Below are 21999 nucleotides of genomic sequence, written 5' to 3'. Positions count from 1 at the left end.
AACACTGATGGCAAGCTCCTACCCCTGTAATCTGGTAAAAAACTCCACTGTGCTGCTATAAATACTTCAAACTCAGAACAACAGAAATCAGTGATTTTCCCTTCATGCTAGTCGAAGAAAAACATATGAATCATTACTACAGGCATGCAAAAGATTTTTAAAACTTCAGCATTTAAAAACTAACAATCCTGACACTAGCTGAAGAGAACCAGAAATGCAACACCAGCTGAGGTAATGATAGAGCAGTTCAACCCTATCACTACCTCCCACAACAAGGGTAGAAGGTACTCATGGTACAAACACTGATTTTTATTTGCTCCTTTATTTTCTTTATCACTGTAATGAAAAAAAAATAAAATTTACATTCTCATTGAAAGCAAAGATATTACTGTACAAGCCACCCAACAGGACTTTCTTACCACAAAAGAAACACTCAAAACTTCTCCTGAAAGATTTGCTTGTTTCAAACATGCAGAATTCAATATGCTACAAGGAAGAACATATCAGTTTTTCTGCAGCTCTTGTTTTCTGGCTGCTATCATATTTAGCCTGTCCGGTGGCACTGAGAGCACTGCAGCATTTGCTCTGAAATCCCCTGAATGCCCCTCACCCTCTCCCCTGTGTATCACCAAGACGATGATGTTTTGATGAAGCATCAAGCACGGGCCCTCGAGATAATGGATTCAATGGGATACACTTAAAAGATCATTTTTCTCTTTTGTATTGACTGCTTGCACTGCTCTAAGACAGGAAGGGCTTTCATTTTTTATGTAAGCTGCAAGACCCTGAGGGTCCTCTGAACTGTTTAAGAGGGATCAATTTTCAGATGGGTAGAAGGGGCCCAGCAGACCGTCACGGTTTGGAGCACCTTCCTCCCCTCCTATCACCAACAAGTTCGGGCAAACCTAAAACCAGCTCCCAGCTGAGCCACTCTGGCATGGCAGAGCTTCACACTGTTTGGGATTTGTGGTTAGCACTCGAACAGAACTGTAATTTATAGTCTGCGTGGAACAAAATAGGAAAAAAAGTTTCACAGAAGCAAAATAATCACAGGGGCTGATGGAGATAAACAGCAATAGAGCTGCTAAGCAAAGCAGCGCTTGGCACTGGCTAGGGCAGGAAACCATTGCCCCATGACACGGGTTTAATGCAGTGACATTGCTGCAATTACACCCAGGCAACCTAACAAAACAAATTTATTGTACGGCACAAAATATTTCCAATTCAACATTGCAACATTTATTTTTTAATTACAGAACAAAGAACAACTTTTGGGGTGTGGAAGGACATAATCCATCATTTGCTCTGAAGTGACACACTTATGGCAAATGCTGCATATTATAACTTTCTATGCCACAATAAGCAACTACAAGCAATTTCTTAGGCAAGGAATGCAAAGGGTTTGGGTGTGGTTCTGTGAGATACTGCTTATCCCTCCATCTCCCTCTGTGTCAGCAGGGAGCCAAAGGCAAGCCACATGTTGCTGCACTGGGACTTCAATCACTCCTGTTTTGCATGTGTCACACAGCTTGTGACAGCCTTTCACCTGCAACACGCCTCATGCGGAGAGCATTTTTACCGTTCAAATACGGCCTGAACGAGAGCATTTTTACCGTTCAAATACGGCCTGAACGAGAACTTAAATACAATTTTTAATTAAAAGGAATGGGATGTTAATAGGTCACTTAAAGAACAATTATGCCTACCATTTGATTGACAGGCTTCTCACCATTTTATCAAGTAAATCCCGCTGCAGTCTAGCAGGTAGAATTTATCTTTCTAAACTGCTGAACTGCAGAAGCGTACCCCATTGCATTTAACACTGCTTTGTGCAACTATCTCATCCTCTGAACAAAACCCTTTCATCTTTCTGTCACTCTCCCCGTTTGCCTCTTTTAATCCTTTGCAAACAGAAAGTTTTTGATTCACAGGAACTGACTTGCCAGTGTTGCTCTCCATCACCGAATGCCTGTTCTGCAAAATGCAGCAGCGTGAAGAAATTGCAAAGATAGGTCTTCAGTAATTAGCTTGGGTACCAGACGTGGCACAGCTGAGTTTGCTGGAAGCAGGAAAAACGAGTCCAGGTGGAGCGTCGTGCTACATTGCTTTGAGCGCCTGAGCCACCCCAGTGTCTGCGCACACGGCGCTGCACAGCGGAAGGACTGGAGAGCAAAGGGACTGTGAGCCCACTGCTCTCCTAAAGGCATGTCCCTACAAAGCAGTCCACAAGTAGCAGCTACAAGCTCAGCTTAAATGCTTTCCAACGGTTACAGAAGCCCGTTGGTTCTCAGAAACACAAAGTGCCCTGAAAATGCCTAGAAAAGTGCCCACATTTTCTGCAGAGAGCTGCAACTGTGCTGGAAGAGTACTACAGACCCAAGCTAATGTACACATCAGGGCTAGAAACAATTTATTTGATTACTGATTTAAGGACTCAATGAAAGGAATCAATGTGAATGAGTCTCAGAGACATCCGTGAGCTGATGTCACTAAGAGCAAAGGCAGTATCTGAGATAGCCTTAAAATACGCTGGCTGCTTATCTACTCTAAGACAGCTCACTATTAACAAGAGCCAGAAAACCATACATGTGTGGGGGGAAAAGGACAAGCAAGCCAGCAGTGTGCTTTGATCTGGTCAGGCAAAGATCACTTGTGATTTCTGTGAGCTCTGACTCCTTCCAACAGAGATAGAAAAGTGTGTAGAAAAAGAAATGAAGACAAAGCAATGAGAGACTTTAGTTGACAGAAGTAGGGTCAATGCTCAGAGCAGAACAGGGACAGAAAAAGAGATACTGAAAGGCAAGAGTCAAAGAGACATCAACATCTTGCATGGTGCAGACAAAGGCAAAAAAAAGGTTGAGAACAAAAGACAAAAGGAAAATAAATCTTGCCAGATGACACTTGTCTGGTTATGATATTTGAATAAACTGCAGACTAGTTGAGTTAGAGGAAAAGTTCACATAACAGGAACTAGTGACATTCCCTTGGCCAACACGGCATTTTGCCTTATTTGCATTAAAATGACTGCAGATAACCATTGAGTCCTGAGCAGTTTTCACCATTCCCTATGCAGCCTCTGCAAATACATCCCCAAATGGCAAGCATACTTGTATACATGAAACCCAGCCAGAAGGTTGATCATCACCAGAAAGAAGTAAGCCAGAAGTTGGAATCTATATCCTAAAGCTTCAAACACACCCAGGTGGCCGGGTGTTGACGGCAAAACTGGAAGCCAAATACGTTTGCTTCTGCAATTATGTACGTACTAGATGCCAATTTGCTTAGCAACTACATTGCAATTTATGAAAGACCAATGAAGTACAAACAGTTTATGTGGGAGCAGAATGAAAACCTTGTGCTAACACACTCCTTGCCATCAGGAACCTCTGTAAGTACAGCAAAAGGCAAAACAAACCACTGAACCTCATGACTATGGTTCAAACCTGGGCCTTATCAGAAGTGACCAATAAGGAGAATACTTCAGTGCCACCTCAGTTTCTAATGGGATTTTTTCTTGTTAGGACAGTGAGACCTAGAGACTCAGAATATTGTTTTATCTTCCCAGGTATTGGTCAGGCAGAGTGAGAAATACTGTTTGGGTGCCTTCAGTCTAGCTTATGAAACCATGCTATTGGGCAGAAAAATACAAAAGTTGTAAGGTTCCCATTCACAAATTTCCATCCACCAAGGATTCCAAGCAGCCTTTGCAATCAAATGATTTCTCAAAGTACAGAGCTTTAAACTAGTTATTGACACCCTCCCCTCTGCCGGACTTACAGGCTGATCCAACCCGGACAAACCCACATAAGCCTGGGCAAAGAAATCCCTACACTGATTATATGGCTATGGATTTTCTTCTTTCCCCTCAAGAAAAAATGATTGTGACTTCTGAGGATTATTAGCCTCAGAAATCAGGAGCTGAAGTCTTTAGCTTTCCAACACTCCTGAACGTAGACACTTATTCCTCCGAACATACTTCCTTATACACTGTCATAGCCAGGCAGCCAGAACAAGCATGTAATGAACCCCTGCAGCATCAAGTCTGCACTCTACTTTCCCTGGCTCTGCATGTGTGCAAAGAGCTCTCCAACAACCCACTATCTTGATTTTACTGTCATTTTACAGATTTGAGTGCAAAAGCATTGAACAAGCACAGGACGCTGCTTTTTACCCTCCAAGTAAATACACACAAGCTCACTTTTACTGACATTTAGAACAGGAAGACAGACATCAATTTTGTGGCCCCTTTCAGTGATGACTCACCATCAGTTATTGACCACATGATGTGAGAACCTGCTAATCTGATTGTGCTATTTCTTTCACTAGTCACCAGCCACAAGAAACAGCAGCAACTTGCTGACCTTGCAAATTAAACATATTACAGGACTACAGTTTGAAAAATATTTACTTCTACGGAGGCAACAGTGATGACTGACCGGTGGTGATCATTAATTGAGGCAAAATGAGGTCAATATATACCCTAAGTTCAATACACATACCTAGAGCTACAATTAATCATGGTTCAGCCAGGACTAGAAAATACCCCTCCGAGCTCTTTATTGACAGATGTGAGTTGCAAGAGAGCTCTCTTTAAAGTATCAGTTGTGCAAATTCTCTGAATTTCTTTAAATAGGCATGAACCATAGTATCATTCACGATTCTGTTCCCATTTTCTTTCCAAGTCTGTATACGTGGTTACACCAACCAACAGAACTGTACTGCCTGTGTTCAGTCTGGTCCTCATGAATCAACAGTCAATTTTTTATTAATACATGTTACTGATGATACCAACATCATCAACCTCTATCTCAGTCACTGGATCTATAAATATTTATGCTTAGAGATAGTAATCTTTTACACTTTCAATCATCATCCCAAAGCACTCTACAAATTGCTTTTTTGTTAACCTTGGTAGGAAGCAAGTGAAGCTCAAAGTTAAATCAGTTATCTTGGGTCACAGAACAGGTCAGTGAGAGTCAATGTATTTCCCTATCTCAAGCCCTCACTCTTCCTTGCCATAAGACCATGCAGCAATCAAATGATGAAATATAAAAGGTGAATAATGACACGATTAAGACAGGATAGATAACAAAGACTGAACTGACCCTCTGCCAACTTCTTCTGCCGATCTCCCTCCTGCCAGGAATGTTACAAAACATTAAAAAGCTGTGGCCTGGACCATTGATGCTCATACAGCAGACAAAGCTGGCTACAGCAATACTGAAAACTTTCACAGAAGCTTGCTCTTTCACAGAAGCTTGCCCTTGATGTTACTGTTCTACAAAGATACAACTGTACCTCTCAGGAAGATAAATCCAAATAAGGAGAGTGGAAATAAAGATGCAGTAACACCCACTCTCCCAATATTTCCTTAAAAAACCCAAATCACCAAATGCTCATTAGTTAGAAAATTTTGTATTTCTTCAAGTTTAGCATAACTTAGAGCCGTTTGAGAGGCACATTCCAAGGTGAGCAGGAAAGTTGTGGCAGGGCTGCTTTTACAGAGGTGCTACAGAGGGAGGCCTATGCAAAGCGCAGACCACCCTCACCTCAGCAGGTCTCCTGCCAAGACAGGAGTCTCCAGCATGGGGCTGCAATTTGCAGGAGTTTGAGCTAAGGGCCATGTCAGTTTGGTTTGGATGTGAGAACTGATAACAGAAACTGCCAGAACTCTGATACAGGCAAGCAGTGCTGCCTGATTCACAGCACGTCCTTGGAAGTCTACCTACACAACTTGTGAAGGATAGGTCTTTCTTGCAAACTGTCAAAAAAGGCCAAGGACAGTCTGGGCATTCTCCTAAGTAATTCTGTGCTCTTGATGCAAAAGAAACCCTTACCAATAAAAAAAAATAAAAAATGCCAGTGCCCTAACTGGATCCAAGTGTGTGAAATTTAATTTCCCTGAGGGCTGAGAGTGAAGATTGGGTAAGAAAACTGGGACACGAATGGATTGGTTCATATGAAAACCTGAAATAGCCCTGGGCAGAAATATGGAAGGATTGTGAAATACTGTATAAGAAGAATCCATCTTCATATGCAGGGAGTAACTCAAGATGGGAGATGTAGCAACACAAACAGATACTCCAAAAGGTTCTATAGAGTTATATACAAGGTTTTAAGTGATTTTTTCTCATTCTGTGGTGGGAATATAGGATGTGGCAATCCAATGCCATGGTGTTATGCAAATATTTGTACCAGATGACTTGGACAGACCTAATTAAAACTTCAGATGCTTTGAACATACGAGATATACAACACTGCTGATATTGCTGATATCAGAGATATCAGACAGCTGATGCTTGTATGATCAAAGTTCAACATCTTCCCATTCAGCTGGGATATTCAGTTGAGGTTGTCTTAGCCTGGTGCACAATAACTTCTGGTAGATGCCGTGCAGACAGCATTAAGGCTGAGAGATGCAGGAATGCCGACTCCAAGCAAAGGGTTCGATCCTGCTGCAAGGTGACCAAGCACTGGAAGGAGAGTAGGCTGCTTGGGTTAAATAGCAGAGCTAAGCAGCCAGTGCCTCCTCTCCTCACAATCACAAATCCTAACACCTCAACCCGTTCCCCTCAAGCTTTTTGGTGACCAAGGGGAACAATGGCGCTGCATGCATGCGCCTGAGCTCTTGGGGGAGTAAGGCTCCTTTACCAGACCCTCATCTTGGACCCTCCTTTCCTGGAAAATTTTTTTCCCATGGCTGTGGAAAATAAAAAACTTAAAATCTTTATTTTCAAAACCCAAGCAATTTTAAAAAAAATTTGTACACCCAAATCTTTAGAAGATAGGTTGCCAGATACCAACCTGAAGATCTGGTGACTTCAAGTAAACCAAAGGTTGTACAGTCTGTGCAGGGGTGGATGCACCAAGGTCTACAGTCTCAGGGGAGAGAGCTACATAGAAGGACACCTGCTCCCTCCTCAGACTTTAAAAGAAAATTGCTATTTATTTCAGCAGAGAGACCTCACATTAGGTCTTCCTGGTAGACAGGCTGATTCAAACTTAGGCTTCTTCCCAAAGCCTAAGTCTTGCAAATATTTTTATTGAGCTTCATGAGACCATGTTTGAGGCATTTGAGTTTTCCTTGAGAAAACAATAGGTTCTCCCTAGTCTAGATTACAACTGGACTCTTTGAAATTATATGCTACTAGATTTTAAAATTAACTTTGAGGGCTTTTTTTAAGCATTATTTTAGCTTCAGAATTTATAATTCCAGGATTTTTCAATCCAAACCATCTATTAGATAAGCTGCTTGTCTGTCGGATTGCTTCACCAAGTCAGCTTTTGCCCAAAACCAGATCGATTCTGATTCTTTGGCCTCTTCGAGCACTAGAGCATTTGAGGGAAACCCACAACTGTCTTTCCAAAGCAAAGGGCAGGGATCCAGCAACAGTAGCAAGACACTTTTACAGTCACACCAAGGTTTCTTTGGAGGGATGAATAGGTATCTGTCAGTAGGCATTTTACATGTCAAGGCACAAACCAGGTTGGGGAACCTAACAGAAGAATTATGGAAAATGATCCCTTCAAGCTACAAGTCTTTACCTGATATCATTTAAGGAACTCTTTTTTAAAGTACTCTTTCAAATTTGTGCTCTACTGTCCAGGAAGAAGAAAACAATGATGTACAAGATGAGGAACTATTGACTCCTAAAGGAGAAGGAAGAGCACACTTGCTCCAAAGCAGAGACTGCTCTATCAGAATAGTCTCCCTCACACCAGCAAGTCAGAGTGACTCCAGAGCTGCTGGTTTGAATATCACCCTTTCAATCTCACAAAGAAAGATGACTCTGGTACCTGGCCCACAGATGAAAGGTTCATTTTAGGCTTCTGGCCCTTAGACTACATGTAATACGAGTCAGAAACCTAATGACTTTCATGTCTCAACCTGTTACCTGCTGGAGCCTGTAACTGATGCCTTGACTCATCCCTGGAGCAGTGCTCTTTCAGGCAAGATAATCAAGACCTTATTTTTCATAGACAATACTTCATATAACAGTAAGTCTCAGGAGGTTTCAACTGGCTCAAAAATATCTATGAGACCTTCCTTAGTTTTGATATCATTCACACACGTGATATTGGCAGAAAAAGAAACATAAAAGCAATGTTGACAAAAACCTTGTGAGTAATGAAGTTAGAGTCTAGCTAGATATGAAACTGACCAGGTCAGGCTTCAAGAAACAATTTGTATTAATGTCTAAATATTACTGGATACTTTTTACCCAGCACTCACTCTATATAAATATGTACAGATATATACACATGCATATATACATCCCAACCCAACACTGGAAAAACCTCATGGCAAAATCTCAGACAAAACCCAAACAACTATATCATGATTACTTGCATATTGCTTCATGCCATTGTCTTGACATTCAAACGAGTTTAATAATTGCTCTTTTGAAGCTGCTAATGTTAAAAAACAATCTCTCAAGTTCTGGAAGTGGCTGGGAATTCCAGGTTCTAACAGCTACGCTGGAAATATTCACTCATCAAGAGGTTCAAAAGACACTGTCAGAACTGAAACACAAACACATGTCAGAACGACTTGAAACAGAATGACTGCAACTCAGAGTTTGGTTTTCTTTATATTATGTTTGAAGAGCTTTTAAAATGTTTAATTTATTAAACTGGCTTTGATACTACAGGCATAGCTTTCACTTTCAAGTGCTACAATGGCTCAATTGAGCACAGAATACATTAAGCTTAAATTCCACTGCCACCAGACACATTTTTGAATGACATTTTTAGTGTTTCTTCACTTGAAGTAATACACTCTCTCTGTGAATTTCGCATGAAAACAGAAGCAGGAACCTCTCATTCTGCCTACACAACCGTGTCAGACACCATCACTGCTCCAACTACCAAAAAACCCACAAAGTCATCACAACGACTAGGAGCTGAACACAAGAAGCTTCTAAAAAAAAAAAACCAAAAGAACAGACTTGGTTTTTGAAGAACAGTTCAGGTTTTCCCAGACATTACTTCCATCTCTCCTGGCAGATCCAGGCTCTGGCATGGCTTCTTTTGCTCCCCTCTGCCGGGCATTCCTTGAGGAGGCTGGCACAAGCACGGCCTTGTGCCTTGCTGTGTGCAGGGCTCTCCTCCTCCAGCCCTGCCAGGAGCACTGCTTCAGCCCACCTAACACTGTGAGCTGCTGATGCAGAGGCAGCAGCACCAAGGGAAACCCAGGCTTTGAACGAAGTCACATCCCATCAAGGGGGCTTTGTGTCCTTTGAAAAGGCAGGTCAGAGCCGTGGCATCAAGAAACTGAAAATCTCCCTCCTCAGACTGGAGAAAGCACAGTGGGAACAACTGCCTGCCCTCTAGAGCAGGACTGGGCAGCAAAGGGCAAGGTACAGATTTCTACTGTGGACACAATGACTTCCTGCTGTCCATGACCAACCCTTAGAGTTCCAGCTACACTGCTTGTCTGCCAGCCCCACCAGGCAATGCCCACACACACTGCTAAACGCACTCCAGATTTCTTAGAGATGCACTCTTGTTTTACTGCTCTACAGGTACCGTTTGCTCACACATGCAGCAGTTCTCTGACTGCTTAACACCAGCGAGCTACCAGAGTCACAAATACTTCATTCAAAAGGTACACGAGAGTTAAGAGCCTAATTATTTGAAAAGTCCTAAGATTCTATAAAAAGTGTTCAGTTAATACTGTCCTGGAGTTTATTTCATTCAGCCTTGCCTTTGCCTCAAGTGACACATCTGAGATGGCGTGTTGACAGCACAGGAGAGCGGTTGCTGTTCCAAAAGAAACAAAACAAATACTCCAACACCCCCACCTTTGGGATTAAATGCAGTATCACTACAGTTTTCTGAATGTAACAAACCACAGCATGGGTGCCCTGGCATAAACCCAGAATCCTAGGTAGTAGAAAGTAAGTGCTCTTTCCTCTCAGCTTTGTTTTAGTACACACGCACCAGGATTTGCAGAAGTGCCATTTGTCAGAAACACAATGGAGCAGGGAAACAAAAGTAAGTCTCTAACTGCCTACTAACAAAGAAAGCTAATTTAATTTTGAAACAAAAGGAGCTAAATTCATCATTTTGAGACAGCCCCAGGACGTCCAAGCACGAAAAGGAAGAAAAGGAGTTTGCCAAAGACATGCAGAAGAAGCTTTTTAAAGTTACCTGGAATCGGGATATTTTGTAAGCGTGGCCAAGCTGCTGGTATACATATGCCCACCCACATCAATGTGAACTGGTGCGTTGGATTTTGTGAGCTGTGCTGGAGTGGGGATGCCTTGATTGTTCAATGGAGATGCAGGGGATCTAGTGATCAGAGGTCTTGACATATTGGGCCGACTGTCCTGTGAAAAGATAGACCTGGGTTAATGATCTCCTTAAAAACCTTACAGAAACCCTCAGTCTTGAATCAATAGGACTGTCTCATAGCCTCAGATTATGACTTTTATCTTAGTAAAGCACAGACAAATATTCGGCAGTTTTTAAAACTAATCCAGCTCCGAGAGTTTGAAATGGCTACGTTTTAAATAAGTGGGGCAAAACGCACTGATAAAACCCACAAAGAAGAAATCACGTTCAAAACCAAGTTTTTCCTGAACGCGATTTGCGACAGTCAATCCATACCAACAAAAAGGGTCATTCTCACTTTTAAGAGCTGACGAAAACACTGACAGAAAGAGGTGCAGACAAAAAGACTGAGAACAGTATTTCCTTCAACTGAGACAGCCCCAGGTAGACTTTCTGCTCCTTCCCAAGCCCTCCGTCACTGCCGTACCACCAGAACAGGAATACAAACCCTCAACTCCTCCATCCTGCACACTCTTCTCTTGAATTCCCAATTCACATAGCACAGGAACAGAAGCAGAAACACCTGGACTAGTCAACTGCTCATGGACTGCAGACCACTGGACATCGACAGCCTTTGAGAAAGACATTTTCCATTTAAAAGTTATACGTATGGCGACAGCTGCCCCGGCGTGCCGCACATAGGCTGCGGGTCCGAGCGGCGCCGCGGGGCCGGCGGGCTGAGCCGATGCTCCGGGATGAAGCCGACTTTGGGTGCCGGCAGCGGGAGCGCCGCAGCAGCGCGGAGCGGGAGCCGATGCTCGGCGGGTGAAGGCAGCTTTGAGCCGCGGCGAGGGGAGCGCTGCAGCAGCGCGGAGAGAGCGGCGGCCCCTGCGCGCTGCGGGCGGGGCAGGGCAGGGCAGGGCAGGGCAGGGCAGGGCGGTGAGCTGGAGCCAGGAAGGCAGGCGGCAGGCAAAGTTGGGGATTAAAATAGAAATGCGTTCTCGAGAGCGGTTTTGAGACAACGCCGCTTTCGACTGAAGGACAGCTCCACGCGGGGTGGAATCTTATAGGGATGCCCTGAGAACTAAAAGCCTTTGCAAATGACCGAGTTTTACATTTAAAAGGTAAGCAAAGCAGCGAGAAGTCAGATACACTTCATCACAAAACTCCCTTTGTTCTTTCAACACCGTCTTTCGGCCGCACAGAGTAATGGATTCCTTGTAAACATCTCCTCGGAGCCAGGCAGCAAACCTCAGCACAGCGGAGCGCGGCCGGCAGAGAGGGTCACGGGGCGCTCGGACCCGTAAAGTCCGCCGCCGCCAAAACCCAGCGCTTCTCCCTTTTCCATGGCTGTTCAAGGGCTCAAATCACAAAGGCAACGTGAGCCAGGTAATCGTCTGCCTGAAATGATTTACAGGCCAACGTTGCACAATAAATCCGAGTAGCATGCAACAAAAGGCATCTATAAACCACAAGGTACTTAGCTAATTTTCTTTCATACACAAAAGCAAGCTTCGGTCTAATACTGATAAAAACTAAGGGAATGAAGAAAAAAAATCTAGTTTAGACGTTGGGGGGGGGGAGGGGGTGGAGGGAAAGGTTTGTTTTTTTTCTCTTTCTTTATAAGCAGAAGTTAATATAAATCTGCAGAAATACCAGGCTTAATCACTACAATTGCTGGAGGAGGTGCCTGCAGCGCAAAGAAGACAAGTCCAGACAAAATAAGGTACACACGCTATGCAAAACTAATGTCTGCTACAAATGCTATGTGGTACAACCACCACCCAAGATGCTACTGATCTGCAGAGCGGTATTTAGTAAAATAATGAAAAAAATTAAAAACAACAACTACAAAGGTGAAAGTAAAAAGTCAAGGACTGATACAAACTAGGGGTGGGGGGAGCATGCATTGGACGATTAGCAGGAGGAAAGCAGCAGGTCCGAGGAACACATTTCAGTGCTTAAAAGCAGACTGTTTGGCAAAAATAAAGATAGAATTATCAATGAAAGTTGAGACTAAATCAAAAACCAAATTCTGTAACTTGTACGAGACAGACACCAGCATGTCCCTTCACAGGATTCTCTCTGGCAGAAAAAACAGCTCTCTTGCAATTTAGCACAGTGCAGCACCACGGAGTCTGTCACAGTTTTTCAATTGGACACATTCTCCTGTATACCCTGCCTGGGGCTGCTCGAGAGAAAATGAACAGATTTGCAGGGTTAATATTGTAGTTAGGCTGGAACCTCATTCAGCGTAGCTGTGATAGCACTGGCTGCACAAAACAGTAGAAGAATGTGTAGTATAAACATCACTGCCAGGATGGGAGATAGGTTGGAGGACCGTGGGCATTTTAAAAGGCAAAAGAACCCACAAAGCATAAGGGAACCAGTTTCCAAACCCAAGTCATAACCGTTTACCTACTAAAATCCCCAAGAAATAAAAATGCTTTATAGTAAAACCTTTTGCTCTTTTATTTCATCCTCCTCCTTTTCAACGTTTCCTCTTCAAGTTACCTGTGTTTATTGTGTCTCATGAAACAAAGTCCTTCTTCTCAGTGGCTGATATTCAGCACTATAATGCTAACCTTGCTCCAGTCTCAGCCCACAAAGCACATTTCCCTGCATAAAAACAGTTCAGTACCATTTTGGAGATACTTTGAAATTAAACAATTGTATTTCTACTGCTGTTGACCCAGAGAAACTAAAGCAAAATTTGTATTCATAGAAGCAAGTCCATTAAAAAAATCCCTTTTTTTTTTTTAATGTGGCACAACTCAATAGCACTGTCAGAGCACAGAAGATCACCATCCAATGGGTACAACATTTAACAGATCAGAGTTATATAACTGCATTAGTTAAATCACTGTATTGTTCAGCTATGGTAAGGATAACACAGGGGCAGACAGTCTCTGAAGAAATACATGGCTTGCATTGCATTACTGCAAACGTGGAAGTGAACAAGCTTTGGTAAAAAATAATTAAAACATGGCACTGCTGGTAAGCTAAGCTTCCACCACCTAATGTGATTACAAATACAATTCCTTAGCAACAATTACAGGTGGAGAGAAGGGAGTGAGAGAAACTAAACTCAACGGGCTCCAGCAAGCTATCAACGGCTGACAACAAAAAGAATCAAAAAGCTCTTCAGAAACTTTTCCTGGTGTCAGGCAGGTGAGGCATGAACCCAGAACGGGTTCAGAGCTCAGCCATGGCTGTTCCCACACAGGAGAGCACAGAGGTTGTTTGCCTTGGGAACTGCATCAGCTTTGTTCATGAGTGGGGCACAAACCATGGCCAGCACCTGCACTGGCTGGATGGTCAGTGACCCTCCTGACCTGTCAACAGGCTGACCCCTCATAGCTTTCCTTCTCACACATTTATTATTTATCCTACAAAAAAAAGAAAGTAAGAACAGAAAATACAGTTTTATAACAGTTCCATGAACCAAAATACTTCAAATATCCTGTAAAGCATTTATCATTATTAATATCCAGATAATTTTCCCCCCCAACTTTTCATAAAAATTAGTTCCCACTTTCACTCAGAATAAGTGAAATTATGTAATCAAAAATGCCAAAATCTATGTGCTAGGCAGGCTAAAGGCCATAAGGTTGCCTAAAACTTTTCAGATTTGGTTTAGCACACAAAAGCACTGCTCTTAGAGCAGTTTGGGGCTCCTCCACTTCCTTGTTGATATTTGAAGGAGTCTCTCCACTACAAGCAGCTTACAGGCACAGGTCTTTAGAGTATATCTGAACCTGCTTCACATTTTCTGCTCTAGGCAAGCCCTCCTGAAGGCTCAACAAAAGCAAAAGCAGCCCTGCTTTAACTGCTCCTCCTGGGATTTACAAAAATCTCTATGATTTAGAAGCCTTCCTACCAAAGGGGGCCAAGGATCATGGAGAAGAGCTTACAAATCCCTTCTCCTCTCCCTGCCTTTTCTTCTATACCATCTTCTCCCCAGTTCCTCTCAAAAACATTGTTAAAGAGTAAGCCTTTACACCTGGGTCAAACAAACCACAGTAGCTGCAGGGCTGAGATGTGCACTGGTGCAACTGGACCACCAAACAACAATAACACAGGAACCATGTCAGTGTTCTGGCAGCAGGTGGAAGGAATAGGAGATATCTGAAGAACATGAGTCACTGCAATGTGCTAAGTGCACAAAAATCAAAGAGATGGGAGGCTTACTCCTCCCCTCAAAATAGCACTGGTGTCCTAAGTGTTATTTATTTACACTCTGTGGCCTTGAGTAAAGTCATCCTGGCTCCCTTCTTAAGACAGAAACCTTGACAAAAACAGTGCCACCACAAGACAAGCCAAGCTCAGGCACAGAAGGACCGGCATTCGAGTACAAACTGTCTGCTTGACTCACCGGACTGCGACGAGCATTTCACTTTGCAGGTCAAGACACTGCTGGCCGGAATTATTTTAGTCAGTGTCTCCCTGTAAGCCATCCCAGCTCAAGAAGAAGTGTATATGGTACTCAGTAGCATATATATTCCCTGGCAAAGCCCCAGCAATTATTACTGCTGAGAAACTCAGATTTACACATTTCTAACTCCCTTGGACTTTTTGGGGGAGGTGAGGGCAAGCTTGTCTGTTCTAGGCATTAGAATGAAAAATCATGCAGTAGTTTATTCTAAAGAACCAAGTCAGTCAGTGTTCATTATCCTTTTTACACAACAGAGAGACATGAGACAGATGCTTCTCCTCACAAAAGCTTGGTGCCCAAGAACAACTGCAAACAGCAGTTAACACATCCACATCAGCCACCTCCAGCAGAAGAGTCTGAACACACATATCCCACTGTATGGGGAATTAATCCAAAAGCAAACTAACTTCAGAAGCTGGTGTCAAATCCCTTCTCCTCCAGTACAGAGCAGAAATCACTCTGCTCTGCCACAAGTGTCAGGGACATCTGTGTGCCTGCACTCTGAAATAAACAGCAGGCTGATGCTCTGGGGTACCTGTGGGACGGGGGAAAGTGCAGCTCAAGAACCTCATCCAAACCAGGAACATTAGGACCGCTCTTGGAGTTGGCTCCTGCACAAGTGTCCCCATTTTGAAGATGCACTTTTTCAAAACAAACATTTCATTAAAGATTAAACAATAATCATCATCAGGTCTCACCACAATGCTTAGACAAGTTGCCCCCCACCCCACTTTTTTGAATTCAGCAAAAAGAGTTGCCACAACAAAGAGGCTGGAGAAAGCATTTATTCAACATAAACAATAACAGTATAGTACAAACAGCACTTCTGGAAGGTGTAGCAAGCAGGCAGAGATACAAAGCTACATGTCCAAGAAACCCAGGAGCTTATCCTGCTGGAAGGGGAAAATTGCACCCTGGGTACCTCTATGGGCTGGTGATGTCCTCACACCAAATTCTCTAGCTGTGGCTCTGGTACTCAGCATCTACAGATGGCACCAACTGTGCTGGCCCCTCAGACAGAGCCCTGCAAGGTGCTCAAAGATGACCAAGTGCACCACACAGAGCACGAAAACTGCATTTTGATCTCAAGGTGTGCATGCCATCATGGTGCTTTCTCTTCACCTTCATTCTGAAGAGCCCAGAAGCACAAAGAAATTGCTCAGATCTTTGTCAAAAAGTCTTTACATGTAAGCACATCCATCCTTTTCTTCTGCTTCTTCACCCTGACACCAATGGTTGGTAGCTCCCTGAGGACATGGTTGGGCTTTACTGCTGCCACTGGGTCTGCAAAACAAAGAAACAGCCCATTGTTTTCCCCAGCAAAAATATGCCGATTGCACTGTCATGTTTTGCCTTTCATCAATATAATACAACTGCCCTTTCTCTCACAGCTGCAAGGTTTAGGATTGCTGACTCTGAACATTAGGAATTATGTTTATAAGGCAAAGCTCCAGAACAATTGTGTTTGAGCGTCACACGAGAAACAGGCCCAAAACACAATCAGCTGCAATTCAATGCCACAGTAAGCTAAGACACCAGGTCCACTGAGACTCAATAGTAGTGCTAGATTTATTATTCTAAATCTCTAAAGCTTCATTTTAAACCCTGAATGTCTGTCAATATACAACAGAAGGTCAAATTATCCTATGCAAGACTGTCAAATACAATGGAGAGCTTGAAAAGCAGGAAGGTTTTTCTGGATATGCTGAGCCACTGAATTGCAGAAGATCTACTATGCCAAGCAGCTGTTCACTCCTCACACCACAAGTGCCATGCTTGGGGCACTCAGTATTATTTGCAGAAACACATGCAGCAATGCTTTTTAGAAAGGTGGGTGTCACAGGGCCACCTGAGAGGGGGGACAGAGATACCCAGAAGGGTCCCTCATAGCTGAAGTGGAGGGTATAGTTCATCGTGAAACAAAAACCTTGGCTGAAACTCTTTCCTGAAGGTGTCAGGAACAGTACTGGGCTGTTCTCTCTGTATCCTGAAATAGTCCAAATGCAGATCAAGCCTACAAAGGAGATAAATGCACCTCTGGTCACACCAGAGTGGCTACAGCAGTGATTACTGGACTTACCTGATGGGACAATTTTAACTGGTACATTCTCCTTGTCCCAGATCACTGTCCCTGGAGTGGAGCGCTGATCTGGACCCTCAAGGCAGGGGTCTCTTGCAGCACATCCCAAATTCTGGCTGCTTTCAGCCTTCTCCTCCTGGATATGCTGGCACTGCAGAGCATATACGCACGCTAAGTGCTGCAAGCGCTGGAGAGATGTGGTGGCATTTCCTTGGGAAAATGAGCCTTACTGGGATTTCAGAGCTGACCAGGACCTAGAATAAATGACACAGGTGCAGAGAACCAAATGCAAGGCAAAGGGCTGAAGGAAGTGAGGTATTTGTTTGTGCTGGGTGGAGAAAGCTGCCTACCTGGAAACGCAGGACAGTTAAAAACCACCCTTGGACAAGAGCTTGGAGGCACCTTGATAATTCCAGGAGCCAAGTCTATAGCACACAACTAGCTTGAGCAGAACAGCTCTAACCACACTTTCATCAGAAACTTGTCATTGAGCCCTTAAGAAAAATCTTTAAGTGGAGAAAAAGAATTCATGGATAATGGCAGAAATCAAATGAGGGCTTGTGCCTACACCAGTACAGCAGTAAAGGCGAGTCCAAAAACCTGGCAAGGTTTACAGAGACAGGATGTATTTTCTCGAGTGCTTGTGAAGTTCTCTGAAAACCTCCCTAAGCCTCGAAACTGCAGACAAAAGTTTAATACCTCCCTCAAAATATTTTATAAGTTTGCACTCTTTATGGAAGATTAACTCAGCCCCTTGCTTGTTTGGGTGAGTAGTGCTGAGGTCAGCCCAAATGTTGTCATTTATTACATCCCTGTTCTTCTGCACTGCCTACCCATTTCTTCCTTGGGTCAAGCACAACCATTCTGTAGGAGGTGGCTGGCGTGCACACTCGCTGTGCTTGGGTCAAGCAAGTGACAAACATGGCCAGCACAGAATCTGACTGAAGCCCCTAACACCAGCAGGATCTTTGGAATAGATCAAACCCACTGTATTATGAAAAAAACAAACAAAACTTGGGGGTCCAGCCCACTACCTCCAAACACAAACACTTTGGCTTTCACCACGGAAAGAGAACTTCTACAGCCTTTAGAGGCGCCGATTCAATTCTCACTCAGCAAAAGCGTCCATTTAATTTACAAGCAAAACCGGATTTGAAAGCTGCTCCCAGTTAGTGCACAGCACACCACTGCCCACCTGACACTCTAATCACAGGGTGTTCACTCAGGATGCAGCAGGCAAAAACATCCCCTAACCATGCTGGAGGACACAGTGTTTATATGCAGGAGGACATGGGACCAAAGGTAACAGACTTGCCATGATGCTGCTAAGGGTGTCCTATGATACAGACTGGACAGCTGGCATTTCAGGCCACTTGCTCCACCAAGGGGTTGTCTGTTCTGCACCAGCATCTACTCAAATTAGCAATGAAAGCGAGTTAGGAGTGACCAAATGAAAGTGTAACTCCTGAGCTGGACATGACCAATTCAAAAAATTTTATGAGGTACACAATGCAGTGCTTCAGTCACCTTCACTCAAACTTCTTTATTCTTACTTGCAAGAGGGGACAAGTATTCCACCAGATACTGCAGAAACAAGCCAGTAAGCACAAAGTGCTCCCTTGCCTGAGCACAGAATGATTGCAGCCATTGTGGACACTTAAAAAAAAAAAAAAAAAAAAAAAAGAGGAAACACTATTAAAAGATGAGCAGTCCCTGGGAAAGGCTTCCAGGTCTGAAGAGCCTTCAGCAGCCTGGCAGCCCTGCCCACAACACTACAGCTTGATACTAAAGCCTTTGCTTCTGCTGCCCTGAGGACAGTTTCATTTACTTTCCTTTAAACCTGGAAAATAGGTCGCTTTTCTTCTCGTACCTCTATCAAACCTCAGGTAGCAGAGAAAACGTGAATTTACTTGTACTCCATAGGAAAGCAAGCACACACAAAGGGAGTTCCACCTTTTGTAAAGGGCAGAGATGACAGACTACTTTGCCACCAAACAAGGTTTCACCCATTCCAGCGAGAAGCATAGATCCAAATATCTCGGACCACTCCATCCCTGCTGCAAGAGGTTTGGCATGCTACTTTGCAGATAGCATGCCTAAATGCTCTGGGGCTCCATTCAGAGTCTACAGCTCCTCCCTGAAAGAGGCAGCCACTCAGTCAGCTCTTCCCAGTCCCAGGGAATAGCCCAGCACAGAGCAGTCAACAGCTCCCAGTACCTCTGTGAGGGATGCAGCATCTGCCAGCTCATCTCCTGCACCAGTGAGGGCAGGAATGTGACAGCCACCTTCACTACACATACATGGGGTATGGGCCAGGAACAGCTATGGGAACAAACAGGGGAACTCTGAACACTGGAATCCATCTTTCAACTGTTCCCAAGTAAACTACTTGTAGGTTGAGATTTATTAATAATGTAATTTTTAGTCAGACTTTTCACTCGAGCGCTGTTGCCTTTTATCCACTTCTAGCAGCTACTCTACACATATTTTGCAAGAGTCTTCACATAAGGAAAAGGGAATAACAACAACAAACACTCCCTCCTGGGTTTAGAAGGAAAGGACTTCTCTTTGCCAGAACCATGCTGGTATATTTGAATGCAAAATCAAACAAATCCTCACAAATGGTGTCAAGATTTTAGTGGGAAAGAAACCAAGTGGTTACGTCTTCTTGGACCAAATTTGCAATCTGTCCAATAATCTTCTGGTGAGAAGTAACACTAAAAAACAAGCATTGTTAAAATCTGTTTTGTTTGCAAGGTAAGATCCTATCAGCAGTACATGAATAAAGATTAATGTCTTGAATTGCAGTTGTATCTGAAGATTTCAAAGACCCATAAAAATGTAGACTTCAGTGGGATAACTGGAAGACTGTAATGAATCGTCAGAATTTGAGAAATGGGTTTTTCTTCTTTAGATTTGACTCACAAACTGAACAAAAAGAAGCCTGTACTGCCTTATTTGAAGTCAGTTTACACTCCAGTTTGAATAGCACCTGCCCTTGGGTATGTTCCAGAAGAACATCTACCTTTCCACAAAGGGAGGCTAACACCCATTGTAAAACTTCCAGAGGCACATTAGATGTCTGTTCTCCCCCCAGCGATTTCACCCTTAGAAGTAGAAGGAACGCTGCCAGTTACAGCCTGTGCTGAGGAAACATGAGTTATAATTTTACCCTGGGAAAATTGCTGAACTGGGAGCTTCTGGTGTGGCATAGGTCTTGCCTTCGCAATCCAATGGTTCTTTTGATTCAGAGAGGCTTTGAAAGGGTGGTGATGAAAAACATAGCCTCTCCCTTTGAATCAGCCAGCCGCCTGCTTTCCTTTGCACTTTTAAATTTGGTTTATTAATTTGCCTAGGAGCAGAAAGAAATAGCACTGACCCATCTAGAGAAGATATCTACTTCAGACTGAATACGAAAACAAAAAACCACCCCCACTTGTGGACTATCTGAAGAATTTTGTATCTAGAATCACCTTTACCATGCTTAAGAAAAATACAAGAAAGTCTCTATTAGGTCTCCTGGCCATATTAAGAGGAAAAAGGTAAAGGACAAAATAGAAGGATCTGACAAAACCACATCTTTGAAACGTTGTAAGACACAAGAGCTTTAAGCACTCTTCAGATGTTTCTTGAAGCAACCAGTAATAAAATATTCTCAGTTGGAATTGCAATTTTGAAGACATTGAGTCTATTTGGTAAATATGGCAGTAGCCAGTAAAACAGACAGCTTAATCTATAACCTGAATGCAGGAAAAAGGCATGAAAAGTGCTTTGAAGCCACACATTTGTAATTATCTCATTTATGATAAAGATGTAAACAGAACCACAATTTTGAAAGTCACAGCTCAGTCTTGTAGAGAATTAGAAATAGGGTGTGAAATTGTAGTATTAAATGATGCATTCCTCAGTCTGGGATCAATGAAACACCATGAGCAAAAAACCCTGACCTTCAGGACCCCTGTGTCACTCAGTTTTCTTTCTTTCTTTCTCATCTGTTCCCCTTCCAACAAGTCTCTGAAGCTGAACTTAGCAAAGCAACGTCCCAGTCTCACTAAAATGATAATTTATCAAAACCCCACTAGAGGGACAGAGACTGCCAAGAGGGAGAAGAGTGCAAGGAAAGAGTGAGAGCTGACCTTGCTGAGATGACAGGCTTTTTGGAGGTTCTTGTCAGGACGGACTGCAATAGGGAGCATTTACCTGCATCTCCCATGCACTTCCAGGGCTAGCTGGGAATTTTTCCTCTCCTCTTGTAACTCCCATTAAAATTATCAGCCTACAGATTTCATAACAAGCAGGAGAATGAAAAACCCCAAACATTATCGCGAGAGAAATCATATTATGATTAACTATTTCAAAATGCCTGTGGGTTACTTAATACCTTGGGACAGGCAGCATAACACCATAAAGGTGTCACTGTATGGGGGCAGGAAACAGCCCCCTGCTAAAAATATGCACGAGGCAGCACACAGCAATGGGGGCCTCTTCCCAGAGTTCAGGGAATGGGCTATGCACGTGGCACATGAAACCTGCACTCAAACCCATTGGTGACCCAGACACTTCTCTACCCCCACCCTACTCCAAAATCTGTCCACCTCTGGATTTTAAATGCCCTACAGAAGCAGGTTTATTTTTGGATGACCGGTAGGAAGATGCTGAAGTCCCAAACTAAGCTAAATATTGCTGTGAGTAAATTCAAAAGGCTCCTCAATGCAGTATCACATGAAGGTTTTTTATTTCACTTTGCCTCTTTTCTGGTGTTTGGAGTTTTCTTAAATGCTGGAAATGTATTCAGGGAGGAATGGAGAAAATCATATGCCCACCATTCCCTAGGAGGGTCAAGCAGCAATTCTGTTTTGTTAGTGTGAAGGGCGGGATTCAAAGGAAGGAGAACACAGGAGTCTGCTCTGGCAGGCAAAAAGAGTGCTTGGCAAGACAACGACCATATGGCACATGAACAAAGCATATTTTAGATCTGGTTCATTTGATTCCATTATATGTAAAAGATACTCTAAGATCCATGGCTAAGAAATACAATTTTGGTTATTGTTTTCAGACCCGTAGGGATTTCCCCAAGTAGTCCTTGTAGCGTATATGATAAAAACATCCATTTGGCAGCTAATTTTAGCATTTTTTACCCACAGGGGTGATTAACCCCAAATCTATATAACCCTGTACTATATGCTAACAGCAGCCATCATTGCCTCTG

General features: G+C 43.3%; 1 protein-coding gene across 2 annotated transcripts in view; it reads right to left on the bottom strand.

Moving 5' to 3' along the window:
- Window positions 1-21999, bottom strand: part of KCTD1 (potassium channel tetramerization domain containing 1) — a 67733-nt gene that overhangs the window by 23565 nt on the left and 22169 nt on the right. For both annotated transcript variants that reach the window (XM_084208216.1, XM_084208217.1), the window contains exon 2: window positions 10153-10331. In XM_084208216.1, coding sequence (XP_084064342.1) covers window positions 10153-10316 — 164 coding nt within the window. In that variant the 5' untranslated portion in view covers window positions 10317-10331. The remainder of the gene's footprint in view (window positions 1-10152; window positions 10332-21999) is intronic.

Source organism: Fringilla coelebs, assembly GCF_963513975.1.
Source record: "Fringilla coelebs genome assembly, chromosome: 1".
Taxonomy (NCBI): Eukaryota; Metazoa; Chordata; class Aves; order Passeriformes; family Fringillidae; genus Fringilla; species Fringilla coelebs.
Note: the sequence above shows the minus strand (reverse complement) of the source record. Positions and strands in the feature narration are given on the sequence as shown.